The sequence below is a fragment of the Festucalex cinctus genome, chromosome 1 (genome assembly GCF_051991245.1).
Source record: "Festucalex cinctus isolate MCC-2025b chromosome 1, RoL_Fcin_1.0, whole genome shotgun sequence".
In the NCBI taxonomy this organism is placed as follows: domain Eukaryota; kingdom Metazoa; phylum Chordata; class Actinopteri; order Syngnathiformes; family Syngnathidae; genus Festucalex; species Festucalex cinctus.
In genome coordinates this window covers 68,413,053-68,426,877 of record NC_135411.1, presented here as the reverse complement: position 1 = coordinate 68,426,877, position 13,825 = coordinate 68,413,053, and the positions used below count along the sequence as shown (strand labels likewise).

General features: G+C 38.7%; 2 protein-coding genes across 2 annotated transcripts in view; one reads left to right on the top strand and one right to left on the bottom strand.

The window, feature by feature from the left end:
- LOC144005948 (MAGUK p55 subfamily member 7-like) overlaps window positions 1-5,041 on the bottom strand; it is a 256,397-nt gene extending 251,356 nt beyond the window's left edge. The window contains exons 1-2 of the mRNA XM_077504465.1: window positions 3,548-5,041; window positions 2,062-2,156 (exon numbers count right to left, since the gene is read on the bottom strand). Coding sequence (XP_077360591.1) covers window positions 2,062-2,154 — 93 coding nt within the window. The 5' untranslated portion in view covers window positions 2,155-2,156; window positions 3,548-5,041. The remainder of the gene's footprint in view (window positions 1-2,061; window positions 2,157-3,547) is intronic.
- Window positions 5,042-5,351: 310 nt separating this feature from the next.
- The window catches only part of LOC144005954 (WW domain-containing adapter protein with coiled-coil-like), a 48,140-nt gene continuing 39,666 nt past the window's right edge, over window positions 5,352-13,825 (top strand). Inside the window, exons 1-4 of the mRNA XM_077504478.1 lie at window positions 5,352-5,694; window positions 6,131-6,164; window positions 6,438-6,627; window positions 11,036-11,124. Coding sequence (XP_077360604.1) covers window positions 5,654-5,694; window positions 6,131-6,164; window positions 6,438-6,627; window positions 11,036-11,124 — 354 coding nt within the window. The 5' untranslated portion in view covers window positions 5,352-5,653. The remainder of the gene's footprint in view (window positions 5,695-6,130; window positions 6,165-6,437; window positions 6,628-11,035; window positions 11,125-13,825) is intronic.

Below are 13,825 nucleotides of genomic sequence, written 5' to 3'. Positions count from 1 at the left end.
CTGTATATTTATTTTAGTTAATTAGGACAATTAGAGATTGTTGAATGTGCAATGTAACTAGCTACTAGCATGAAAGTGTGTCGTCTATAGTTAGCTTATATTACATTGTTTGTTATTTTATTTTCTAGATTTACGACGCCTTAAAGAGGGTAATGGTCAGAGGCTATTGTTCAAATTAACAGCACAAAAGGAAAACGAAGTCTGGTTATTTGGAATGCCGTTAACTCGCTGTCTAGCTGGTGAAATCTCGAAGCTTCAGAGCGAGGACAACCGAGGAGCAGGTGAAGGAAAAAAAAAGTACTGACTTTTAATGAGCTAAACAAAATAATGTTGACATGAGTTAAGTTATACGAAATTATTGACTTGTTTTGATAGCCACTGCCGTTGCAGGCAAACCTCGTGTTCCAATCAAATATTTTGCAAATATATCGAGTTGCGTATGCCTAAGGTCATACTGCACCTCCACAAAAAATGGTGCGACCAAATCCTGTGCTGTGCGAGCAACTAAAAATGTTACTCGCACCATTGCTAGTAGTGGAAAAGTTAGTGTAGAGCATTGTAAAATGTATATTTATTGTACATTTATATTTCCAGAATTATTATTTACACATTCATACATTTTGGTATTTTTTTGTTCAAGTATCTAAGTCTGAAGAATTTTCTGCTCTCACATTCACTTACATTTACCTAACGTATGCTAGCTTCTGATTGGTTAGTGCTATCAGCTGATAGGCAATCAGGAAGTGTCGCTCTAGCTGCCACGTATGACGAGTAAAGTTTAAATTAAGAATAAATCTGTCTCCATCCTGCCTTTTCATTTTATAAACAGTCCCATTAACCACCAGAATCCTGAATAACACTACATGTATTTCTCGCAAATTTTGTCACTTTATAAAGTCTAAAATTTGCCACTTTCTAAACTCGCAAATTTATGATTTTTTTTCTTTTTCAAGCAAATTTACCACTTTGCGACTTTGCAAAGTGGTAAATTTGCGAGTATTTTTTTCTCTCAGAATATCGCGCCTACCCTTTAAGAAAAATATTTATACGTGGCCCTAATACGCCGTCGTATCTAAGCAATCTGTGAATAAATAATTGAAATAATAATAATAATAAAAAATAATACATTAAAAATATTATAATTATTGTTTTTGTACATAATACCAGCAGTGATAAAGAGATTTTATTGTCATTTTATTGTCATGTACTCCTATTGGCTCAGTGGCGCAAAGTGTCATGGTCTATGTAGTTCACAATGTTCTGTTGAGCTGAAGTGGGCAAAAACTGATTTTTGATGGAGATGGTGAAAAAATATTTCCTGGCATGATTTATGGGAGTGATAACCAAAACACGCCTAATTAAAATTGACTGGCACTAATAAACTAACCACCAAAGGGTGCTGGAACTGCACAAATAGAATACAACCTTGCCTTTTAACAGATATGCTTTTAAATTAATATTGTGACATGGCAACGACTATATGGTGGCAATTTTAATTAGTTATTTTTAGTTATTTTAGAGTTATTTTGATGTTGGCATTACATCCCTAGTCTTAAGTGGGCATGGAGCAACAAACTATAACATTGAAAAAGCATACAGTACTTTGTTGAAATGTAATATTTAAATAACAAAGGTGAATGTATACAGTCTTCCCTCGCTATAACGCGGTTCACTTTTCGCGGTCTCGCTGTATCGCGGATTTTTTTTTAAGTGCAATTTTGCCTATTTTTTTACAGTAATATACCCATTTTATAAAATTTATGAAGGTTTGAACATTGTCAATGTTTGAACAAGAGAGAAATGTGAGAACATGTAAATGCCTCAATGAGAAAAGTGTATAAATTGTGCGGTCGGGGATTTTAGAGCCTTAAAACATTTATAAGAGTTGTAAAACATAACGCTAACTACTTCTCGGATTTCATTTATTGCGGGTATTTTTTGGAACCGAACCCCAGCGGAAAACGAGGGAACACTGTATTGGAATACCATATGTTTACATTTTTTAAAAATCAAGAAAGTAAACAAATGCAAGGAATCTTTATCATACAAATGAGAATTCACCTTAAAAAGCAGGTGGAGCTCCTTCTCCATCAGTGTGCTGTAGAGGAAGCGGTAGTCCTGCTCTTGGTGGGTTTGAGACACAGTGCCAGACATCGCTGTTGACAACAGACTGGAAAAGACACAATAAAAGAAGTGTGTTTAAATCATTAATATAGAGGAAGAGTGGTGATTAAAACAGATAATTAAAATGATTATACAGTAGGTTGCAGTCTCATGTGATGTGTAACCTGCTACACTTGTGGCTTACCTAATTTGTTAGATATCTCTTTTCTTCACACTGAAAAGTAAAACAAAGAGACTGGAAATAAATTAAAAAGGTGATTATTTATTCAACATATCAAATATCTACATATTAAATATGCACTCAACAGGATCATTGTAATGGAAGGTAAGCAACGCATCTTCTTAGATATTACTGCCCCCTATTGTTTGTACAAGATATTTCAGCATTTAGTACATTGTTAGAACTGTGTACAGTTATTGTAAATTCCAAATCCAGAGTAAGAAATGATTCGTACTAAATAGTTTTGTTTGTTTGTTTGTTTGTTTGTTTGTTTGTTTGTTTGTTTGTTTGTTTGTTTGTTTGTTTGAAATATCAAATCTCAAGAAAATATTCTTTGGTTTAAGATTAATTGGTAATTTCAATTTCGGATACAAGCGGCCGAAATGAGTTTCCTCCGAAGGGTGTCTGGGCTCTCCCTTAGAGATAGGGTGAGAAGCTCAGTCATCCGGGAGGGGCTCAGAGTCGAGCCGCTGCTCCTCCGCGTTGAGAGGAGCCAGCTGAGGTGGCTCGGGCATCTGCTTCGGATGCCTCCTGGACGCCTCCCTGGGGAGGTGTTCCGGGCATGTCCCACCGGTGGGAGGCCCCGGGGACGACCCAGGACCCGCTGGAGAGACTATGTCTCTCGGCTGGCCTGGGAACACCTTGGGATCCCACCGGAGGAGCTGGTTGAAGTGGCTGGGGAGAGGGAAGTCTGGGTTTCCCTCCTGAAGCTGCTGCCCCCGCGACCCGACCCCGGATAAGCGGAAGAAGATGGATGGATGGATGGATGGTAATTTCAAAATAAACTCTACAACATAATCAATTATCAATTTAGTCCACAGGATAATAGCACTGATTTTTGATTGACACTGTTAATATTTAAAAAAACAAAACAGTTTTGTGTACTGGTGCAGAACTATACTGGGAGATGTTATCATCTTAGTTCAGTCATTCAGGTACAATATAATTTTCTGTGCAGTTATAGCCTACTGCAAACACAACCAAAAATATTAAACATTATGATCAATGAATACCTGTCTGACAATTTCAAAATTTAGCAGTATTATTTTTAGAAAAGGCAGACATTTGTATGTTATCCATTTAAATAGTGTATGTGGTAATGTAAGGGCTGCTCAGTCTGCAAGCCGATGTAAAGTTAAGCATAAAATATTACAGAATCTTACTTACCAGTCATGATGAATAGTGGATGCAGGTCACACTCACTTGAACTGAGAAGTTGTAAAGTGTTCCAGCCAGATTGTAAAACACTCTTTCTCTTATTCGGTCAATACATGTCAGAGCTGACCTAAATCAAGCCAGCAGACAATCAATACACCAATTATGGGGTGGTGAACATAATAGCCTACACTTGTTCATTTTCCACACTAAAGAAAAAAAAAAAAAAACGAAATAGATATGAGCTGCATCAGGCCAGGGCCGTTCTTTGAATTCGATCATTTTTACTCTGATGTAGTGCAGCTCATATGTTCATCCAGCTACCTATTTTCTTAAAGAAAGAAAAAAAAGAAAGAAAGAAAAAAAGTCAAAATTAGGGCATAGGTGAACTGGAGCTACCCCAAGTTGGCTTTTGATGACAACAAGGCTAAATCTTGGTTACTAATCTGGACAATTTGGAGTCTTCAATGAACCTAACATGGAACACTGGGGTCAAGTCAAGTCAGGCCAATTTAACTAACGCCAAATGAGATGTGAACAAGGCACGCGATACTGTACATTGACCAGGTCAAGAACCATAATCCTCATCCATGTTATGGCACATATGTCGTAAAGAAACCTCCAACAGAACACAGGCTCTGAGTCTACTGTCTGCCTCTTTGGTAATGATGAAAAGAGACAGATAGACTGTCAGATGTGCTAACCATGCAGCATCATTCTATATGTTTCCATAAGTTTGAATTGTGGGTGATTCATCACGCATCAACATACTACACTCACAGGCCACAGTTGTAGGAAGCTTCACCCCAATGAGAGCAACTAGAAAAGCAGGATTTAAAAAAAGAGAAGAAACAACTTTTAAGACAATAATAGTGCTTTGGTAGTGGTTGTAAGAGTGTCCCTTAAAACCTGGATAAAGGCAGTTGCAAGCATTGTGGTATTATTGCATCAAGTTCACATGAATCTTGTAAATTGCACCTTTGTGTCAGAAATGTTGGATGTCATATCATATGGAATGACATTTGTTGATTTTCCCATTGAATAAAGTGGTGTTTATTGTGGGAAAAATCTGTTTTTCTTCCCCCCCCCCACCTTTTCTTTTTTGGTGTAACCACCAACAAGTTTGGTCTGAACCAGTTGCACCACAATCATGTTATCTAAACATCCCAGAAAAATTAACATTCACGTGCAACTGTACAAACTGCACACTTTACTCTCTTTTGTGGGGAAAGAAAGGGGGTCGCCCGGGCTTCAAAGTGTACTAACACCTAAATTATTTTTCATCTGGAAAAAGTGATATGATCTAAAACCATAAAGAATGAATATAAAAACATGAATTTGTATAAAAATAAAATATATCATACAATTTGGGCCAAAAAATGGGTCTTAATAATATGAATGTGCTGGCCACTGACGGACACATAAGAGCCGACGTGGGTGTGTCGCTGGCAATCGCCACAGAGGCATCACACAACAAGCTTGCTTTCCAGCAACGTCACTTCTCCGGTGATAGCCACACTACCGGAAATACAATATTTTTCTTCACGATAAAGTACGATCACGTCAGGCTCATGATCGAAAAGGAAAAGGAATATTATCAAGAACATATCATCATAATTGTATTATAACAACATACTATTTGTGTTGAACTATTATAACTTAACTTGCTTACATGTGATTTTATATATTATTTTTTTGGTTTACACTGCCAACATATGCTATTAAAATGTACAGTCAGTTTTTTTTTTCACGCCTTAATTTGTAGCACTGGCGTATTTTTTTTTCCATGCCCTATTAACGTCATAATATTTTATTTTGAAAAGACACAAACGGAACTTGTTTTAGCTAAACATTATTGTGGAATTCGTCTTAGTTTCACCCGCCCGTCACTGGCTGCTGCGTTCTGCTTAGCGACATCGACAGACCCTAGCTTACCGTGTCTACATGCTAAATGATGCCCACGGAGTGGTTTTAACTCAACACCACCCGCTATGTCGCGCTGGTTGTCGGTGCGCTGCGTTTAGGTCTTTGTCCGGTTATAGAAAGTGAATCTAGGAAGCTTCAGAAAAGAGAACCGAGAGCAGAGTGACAGGAGGCCACGGTTTCCCCAATCTCGCTAACACACACATACACGCACACATCACTCCGGCCTTGATGGTGATGTATGCAAGGAAACCTACAAGAGTCAGTGATGGGTAAATTAAGCACCAGCTTAAAGTTCATACACTTGATGCTTCGGATACACCCCATTTGAATTTATGCAGTTAATCGCTGGCTGTATTGTGTTTTCTGGTAGCGGTTAGCCTTGTGCTAAATGCTAACAATTTTCAATCAGTTTAGAGTTGCGGCAGTTTTCCGGTAGCTTGTCGTTAGCTGAACACAGAGAGAGCTAAACTATCTACATTACGAAGCTTACGGTAACACATTAGATTTGAATAAGACAACGTCATGTGTACGAATGTAGAAACAAGATTAAATTCAACAAACGATGCTCTTCCGAGCTAAGCTAATGTGGCTATCAAATACTAGCCCATAAGGGGCTAATGTTTTCTTTATTTCTTGATAAGTAATGACCTATCGAAGCAGTCAGTAGTGCTTTGATAACATTATTTTTTTTCCCTGTCTACTCAGGTGCACCGACAGAAGGGATTCCCAGTCCTATCAGGTATGATTTAGACAGAAAAAAATAAAAAAAATAAAACGTGCCTCCTTCAGCGTGATGGCTAATCAAGACAATTTACTAATACACGTGTTACACATAAATTGTTAGTTTTGTTATGTATATGGATACATTTTATCTCAGAAGTTTGTCAATATCAATATTTGTGTTTTTGTAAAAATCTTGCACAGGTGCACTTTTACTATACATTATTCTTAAAATACCCAGTCCACATTTGAATCCAACTTATCAAGTTTCCACTATGTTTCTGCTTTCCAGACCCATAAATCTCAGCCAAAGAGCCAGACCAGCAGCCTTCACCGTTACGACAAGGTGCGTGATAGCTCATCAGAGTCCACACCCCCTTATAAGATGCTGCGGCGCTCAGATGAAAGCCCTGTCAGCAAACATGGAGACGGCACAGGACATGGCAAGGCAAAAATCTCCCACACACTTCGAGCTAAAAATGGTGAGGCAGCATATGGTAGTCATACACTTACTTCATCTTTAAATGTTTTTAGAATAAGTATGTATTAGGAATGCACCGATTATTTTTATTTAGATTACAAGCACATGTACTTAAATATGAGTACTCAATAAGAAGTATTTATAATTTATGTCATTATGTCTTGCAATTGTGATGAAAATTTTATTTACTCAAATACTGATGAAAAACGTTTTTACAAACCATGGCACAAGTTTCATGCAAATACTGGATAACACTTTATAGAACAGCAACTTATCAGTACTGAGCTTTTCACATCCACCTGCATATTTTTGTAACAGCCTTTCCAACACAATTCACTTGAACGTAGCCAGTAATACATGGTATTTTAGTTCTCGAATAAAACTAAATAAATGGACAGGATGACTGAAGTGGTACATTGCAACACGGACTGAACTGAACTTGCGAATGGAAATCAAATCGATTGATGAAATTAGAATAAATGCCCAGCTCTAGTATTTAGATTTGACTGGTGTAATCTTTGAATACATCTTTTGGGGGCCTTCACGGTAGCGAAGGTTCTGGCCCAGTGTACCACCTCATTGGCCGGCCCACAGCATATTAGGCTACGTTCACACTGCAGCTCAATTTTTTTCACAAGTGTCTGATTTTTTTTTTTTTCATGCAGTGTGAACAGTACAATTCCGATATTTTTTTTCCCACACCCGACCTGGGCCTCTTTTATGTGGCTACGTCTGCACTGTGAAAGCTTATCCGCACACATACGATCTATCAATCTATCATCAAAAGCCTGATATGTGCTCTGCACAGGCGGGACAGTGTGCTTGGAAGGGAGACTACTGACCCGTCTGTAAATATACAAAGCTATTTTGAGTAAGAGTGTTAACTGTTTATTTATCTTTAATTTAATAAAAAATCTGAATTGGGCATTATGTCCTGCAGTGTGAACAGAGCCTTAGTTAACTGGCCTAGCCTGGCCCTCAGCTGCGGCTTCATGCTGGAGCGTGGCTGATAGTTGAGCGGTGTTGTTGAGCGGCTTTTGTCATCAACTTTACAAAACTTAATTTATATTTGGCCAAAATTGTTGTCGTAGTAGAAAAGTATTTCCACACGGCTGACATGGCTCCTCCCTGGAAGGTATATTAGGCTGGTGAAATGGAGTCAGCGTCGTCGTAACGGAATATATTTTTGAGCACAGACATACCGTATCAGCATTGAAACTGGTATTGGTGCATCCCTAATATTCATAAAAAAAAGGCTTTTATTTGTGAATGGTTAATTTCCATTTTTAATTGTCTGTTAATATATATACTAGGGCTGAACGATTAATTGCATTTGCAATTAAATTGTGGTTTGACAACACGTGATTACGTAATCATGAAAAGCTGCGATTCAAATGTTAATTGAAATAGCGGAAGGAGGGAAAGGGGGGAGAAGGAACATCACCGCTGTAACTAAAGCCTGGCGCCATCAGTCCATGTAATTTTGGTGATTTTTTTTTTTTTTTTTGTCTCATGAGACCTTGAGACGAGTGTCTAACGTTCAATCTGTTTCAGCTTGGTTTTAACACAACACTTGACCGTTGTAATGACAGAGTAATGAAAGTAGTGTCGCGCGTTTTGTAAACTGAAGGGTAGATTCACTAAAAATGCGCTGTTGTCTGCTAAGAGCGCTAAATAATGCTCCACGACTGCACCCGCAGTCTGCTCCCTGTTAACCACCTATTCACTAAGGATATTGCTCTAATCATATACCGGCGCAAACACGCCCACAAATTCTGACAGCTGGGAGCAAACACGTGACAATGGATTTGCGCCAAGAACACGGTAGTATAGTACCAGTTAGGGCTGGGCGATATGGCCAAAAAATAAAATCTTGATTTTTTTTTCTGTCATTCTCGCTGATTACGATTTTACTTGATTTATTCAAAAATAAAAAAATAAAAAAAATAAATAATAATAATTTGATTTATTCAAAAATTAATCTTGTGCAAAATGTTCAGACAATAACTTACACGAATTCTTTATCAGTTTTAAGGGAAATTTAAAATAGCTTGTTCAAAAAATGCTACTCATATCTTTTGCATAACTTAAATGCCACATAACTTGTGCAAAAAAAAGAAAACTACTCACAGCTTTTTGCTCAACATAAATGCCATACATAGCTTGTACAAAAAAAAAAAAAAACTACTTATGGCTTTTGCATAACCTAAATGCCACAAAGCTTGTGCAAAAAAAAGCTACTTATAGCCTTTTGTTCAACTTAATGCCACATATATAGCTTGAGCAAAAAAACAACTCATATCTTTTGCTCAACTTAAATGTCACATACATATCTTGTGTAAAAAAAAAAAAACAACCCTACTCATAGCTTTTGCATAACTTAATTGCCACAAGTAGTTCGAACAATTGTAAACAGGTATTGTAAACCACACATCCAGTATTCTGCAAATATACAACTCAACTCACAATAACAATTGTATATAACAGAACTTCAAGATCAACAGCGTAAAAATAATCAGCACCACCTTTTATTGTAATAAACTCAAATTCCGTACAAGCAAAACTAGCCTGTCAACTAACTGGCAAAAGACAAGCTCTGGTGCATGTCACAATGTTTTCCCCGGTAATAAATACAGCTCAAGTTTGTTGTTTCATGGTGTGCGTGTACTTATCTTTGCTAGCATTAGCCACGCCGCGCTCTCGAAGATGTGAGCATTCCTCCCATTCTTTCGGATGCATTTGGCGCAAGTGCTGGAAGAGGTTAGTTGTGCTGCCTGCTATTTTTCGTTTTAATAGCTGTTCGGCAAACCTTGCACACGCTTTTACTTTGCTCTACGTTGCTCTTGTAAAAGCCGAACATGAGTCCCTTTTCTGGGGTCTTCTGGAGCAGACAATGTGTGCGAGTAAGCAGCGTACCGTTTGGCCAAAGTAGCTGATGTGGGGCTCCTGGTGATTTGGAAGCGTCACTTTCCTTCGCTGCCGATTGGCGTGGATTGGCTTCGCCGCCTGGGATACCCTGTAAAGGCCTCGGTATACTTCTGCGTCAGGCTCACGCGGAGACGTTATGGCGGAGCTCCGCTCCTGCGTTTGCTTTCAAACTTGTGCGCGATACACATCAGATTAATGAATTTGTTCATTAATTTCTGTGCGTGTTTGTGTGAGCGATAAGAAAAGGGAAAAAAAACAGGCGGTGATGTGGACTGCCTGTACGGCTGTTCCGGGTTCCTGTGCGCCTACCGATGATGTCACATACCGCAGCTTCGCTATAGTAGGGTGACGTCATCAGTAAGTGCGCCAGCCACCAAACGAAGGACCCCAAAACAACGAACGTAAACAGAAGCGAGCCGCTCAAGGTTAGATGATGTGTATTTATTTATAAGCACCTTGATTTCACGATTTAGCTAATTTTCACATCGTGGTACTTTCAATGGACGAATTAATCGAATTAATTAGATTTATCGCCCAGCCCTAGTACCAGTTGCGAGAAAGATAACACTATCAGAAAGCGGTTGGACCGAGCGGTGCAGAAGCATTTTCCTCATTTAACGCCATTAAGCTGTACAGAGCATAAAGGATGACTACGACGTAATTCATTCATAAATAACAAATTATAGGCGCAATCGTTTATTAAAAATATATTTCCAGAGGGTGACGTTGGTATACAGTATGCATCTGGCACGTAAAAATGATCGCAAACACAACAGCTCCGAACGAGCTTAGCTTACTAAAACGATGAGTCTGTGTTGCCTTTACCAGACCATGGGAAACTACCCAACCCACGACCAAAATGCTAGTGTTTTTTTTTTTTTTTTTTTTTTTTTTTTTAATCAAATCGGAAAATGTTTCATCATATAAGCAGGTATAAATTTACTTTGCCTACACTTTAGCATGTGTGAGTTTACTGACTGGACATCGCTAAGTTTTTTGTTTTTTAAATATGTATATTGAATTTATTTATCAATAAATGATTATGCAGTGTTTAAAAAGTCCAGCGTTTACATGTCATGTTTCATGCAATATGAAAAGTTGGATATGTTGAAGTGGTAAATTATAACTGTAATTGTAGTAGAAAAGACTGATATTAAGGCTTTATTTTACTTTATCTTAAAATCATGTAATCTATAATAGATCTGATATTGTGTATTATGATTAACTTTTTGTTGGTTAAAAAAGTAATTGAAAAGGACCTTGAAAAAAAAAAAATCGCAATCGCAATTTTTTTTGGGGAAAAAAAGCACAATTAGATTCCTTAATCGTTCAGCACTAATATATACTGTGTGCAGTCCTATTCTTGCATGTGAATAGGTACTTTTCCCATTAAAAAAAATAAAATAAAAATCCTCTGCAACATACTGCTAGTGTTGGCAGTCCTTTTATTACATTTGCTGTTGTTATGAATGTTGTTGCAGGGACCAGCGAATCTCCTCATGAGAACTCTCAAAACAGCTCTCACCATGGTGCCGACTCTCATTTGGCCCAGAGCAGGCCTGCAGATCGAGTAAGATGATTCCAGACTTCCTCCTCGACCTAGTAACAATCAGGGTTATTATAGTTTTGTAATTTTCATTTTAGTTAGTTTTTTTTTTCGTTTTCAGTTTTTTTTTTTTTTTATTTAGTTTGTTTTAATTAGTTTTAATTAGGTGCTCCGAATTGTCCCTAGGTGTGCTTATGAGTGTGGATGGATGGTTGTCTCTGTGCACCCTGCGATTGGCTGGCAACCAGTCTAGGCTGTCCACTGCCTACTGCCCAGAGCCAGCTGAAATAGGCTCCAGCATGCCCCACGACCCTTGTGACCGGGTTTACACCGGTTGCGTGTGCGGTGCGGCTGCGGTGCGGTGCGTCTTGACTGCGTGCTCCGGACGCGTCAATTTTTTGGCCAATCCACACCGGCTCCGCACAGCTGCGGTCCGGCAGCTCCGTCGCCGACCACTTCCCGCCGTGTCTCGTGTGACTGCGCGCGATCATGTGGCATTAAAAACAACGACAAACACACAGAAAGTCTGTGCTCAACAGAGAAGCAGAAAGAGAGGTGGACTTTTTTTATTTTGTGGCTTTCTACCTCCAATATAAACCTCTCCTCGTCCATGTTCGCTGGTGTCTAAACCGTGAATGAGCACCTCGCACATTAACTCCAGGCCCGTCTACGCCCACATCACGTTTTGCTAGCATGCTTGCGAAATAGGAGCTGGCGAGTGTTTTATCTTGAAAGGTAACCGGAAATTTATTTTGAAACTGCGTCGGTCTTCCTGTCCCGCTCGATGTGTTTTGTGTAGAGATAGACCGATATGCTTTTTTCAGGGCCGATACCGATTCCGATTATCGGTAGTCAAGGAGGCAGATAACCGATATTTGAAGCCGATATTCATTTGCAGTAAAAGTTAAAATGTTGGCACCAAATTTTTGAATAATGCAAACCCTAACCGTTCTTTACAATGGATTCTCACACTACACTTTTCATTTTACATCCTTCTATCTGCAATAAGACGTTGGTGGCGGGGGGAGTTAAATGTGGGGGCCAATGTGACATTACCTTTTATAGCATTTGGGATACTTGTAGTTTTATTCTATAAATGTTATATTTTTATATTTTGAAGTAATAGGAGGAACCCTGTCATTCAAAATGTGCATCAGCTGTGGCATTACTTATTACTACAGCAAAAAAAAATAAAAAAATTCCATGAGAAAAACTATTCATCCCTGAACACCATACAGTTCTTGTAGACCTTATTATAATTATTGTTATTGTTACCATATAGACAGTTTTGATAAGCTGAGGATCTTAAATCGAGAACAGCAATATCATGCTACTCCTCTCTACAAGAGAACTGTCAAAAGACACTTCATCATGTAGTTTACTGCCACTTAGGATGCCCCAATCAACGCAGAAAAAGGTAGAGTAAAATAACTTGGTTATAATAATAGTAAGAATAACTTGGTTAAACAGACATTGTTGCGGTGGACCGCTGCCACTTTCTGCTGTTTAATGTGTTTTACACTTATAGACACGTGTGTGTATATGGGCACACTATTCTCTCACTACTGTACTGTACTGTATCACTTAATGGCACAGATGTACTTGTCTAAATAATAACTAGGCTGCAACATTGCTAATTCACATTAACAAGCACTATCTTAGCTGTCCACATGAATAGTTACTAACACACGAGAAAGTTATACAACACACCAAACATGAGCTCATTATTCAAAGTATGATGCACGTAACGAAATTACATCACTGAACATTAATTGCAGCCGACTACGGCCGTAGATGTTACATATTAGTGGCATCCATTGAGAGGATAATGTCTAACATACGGAAGAGAACACGTTCGTGTAGTTAAACGGTGTTTGAGACACTTAATTTGTTACGGAGCGGACTTTAACGAGGTGCACAACGAGCTGTCAATCAAATCGACGTCGAAGCTTAAGGCACACAATGGCAAACCAGTGCGACAAATAAACACAATATAAAGTAACTAAACGCTATTTAGTGTCACTGTGGCATCTCACTGCATAATAACCGCTATGCAACAAGTAGTGGACCTGACCCAGAATGCAATGTGTGCGTCACGAGAGGTAAATATAATGACATTACTCTACTCTTAACATGGAACTAGACAATATAATAATGACAACTGTTAATATTTGGAACCTTTCTAACAAACATTATTTACTTAATTAAGTGAAAATGTGTGTGATTCCCTCCCCGAGTAGTTCAAGTAGCGAATTAGCTACTGGGTGTTAGCCTACATGCTAAGCTGAACACACCACTGTTAGCTAGCGGGGATTCAATGCAAGGCAATGCAGCTCCATTCATATAGTGCATTTAATACACAACATAATTCAATGTGTTTAGCTTATCATGGTGAAACGATCGGCGGAGTCTCTTCTCTTTTAACTTACCTTCGAAGCATGTGTGTCTCGCGTTGTGTCCGTGGGCGCGTGTGTGACCGGCTACTGTGATACACGGCATACACTACTGATTGGTTCTGGCTTTTGCACGGCTAACCAATCAAATGCTGCTATGGGCGTTACATTGCTGGAGTTGGACTCCATAACAGACAGAGACGCTCTGGGCTGCATTCGAAGCGAAAAGACGGAGTTTTAAATGGATCGCTCATATCGGCCGTCAGATTAATAAAACAGACAGATACTGATATGTACCAATATGTCAAATATCGGCCCCGATTATCGGCCCG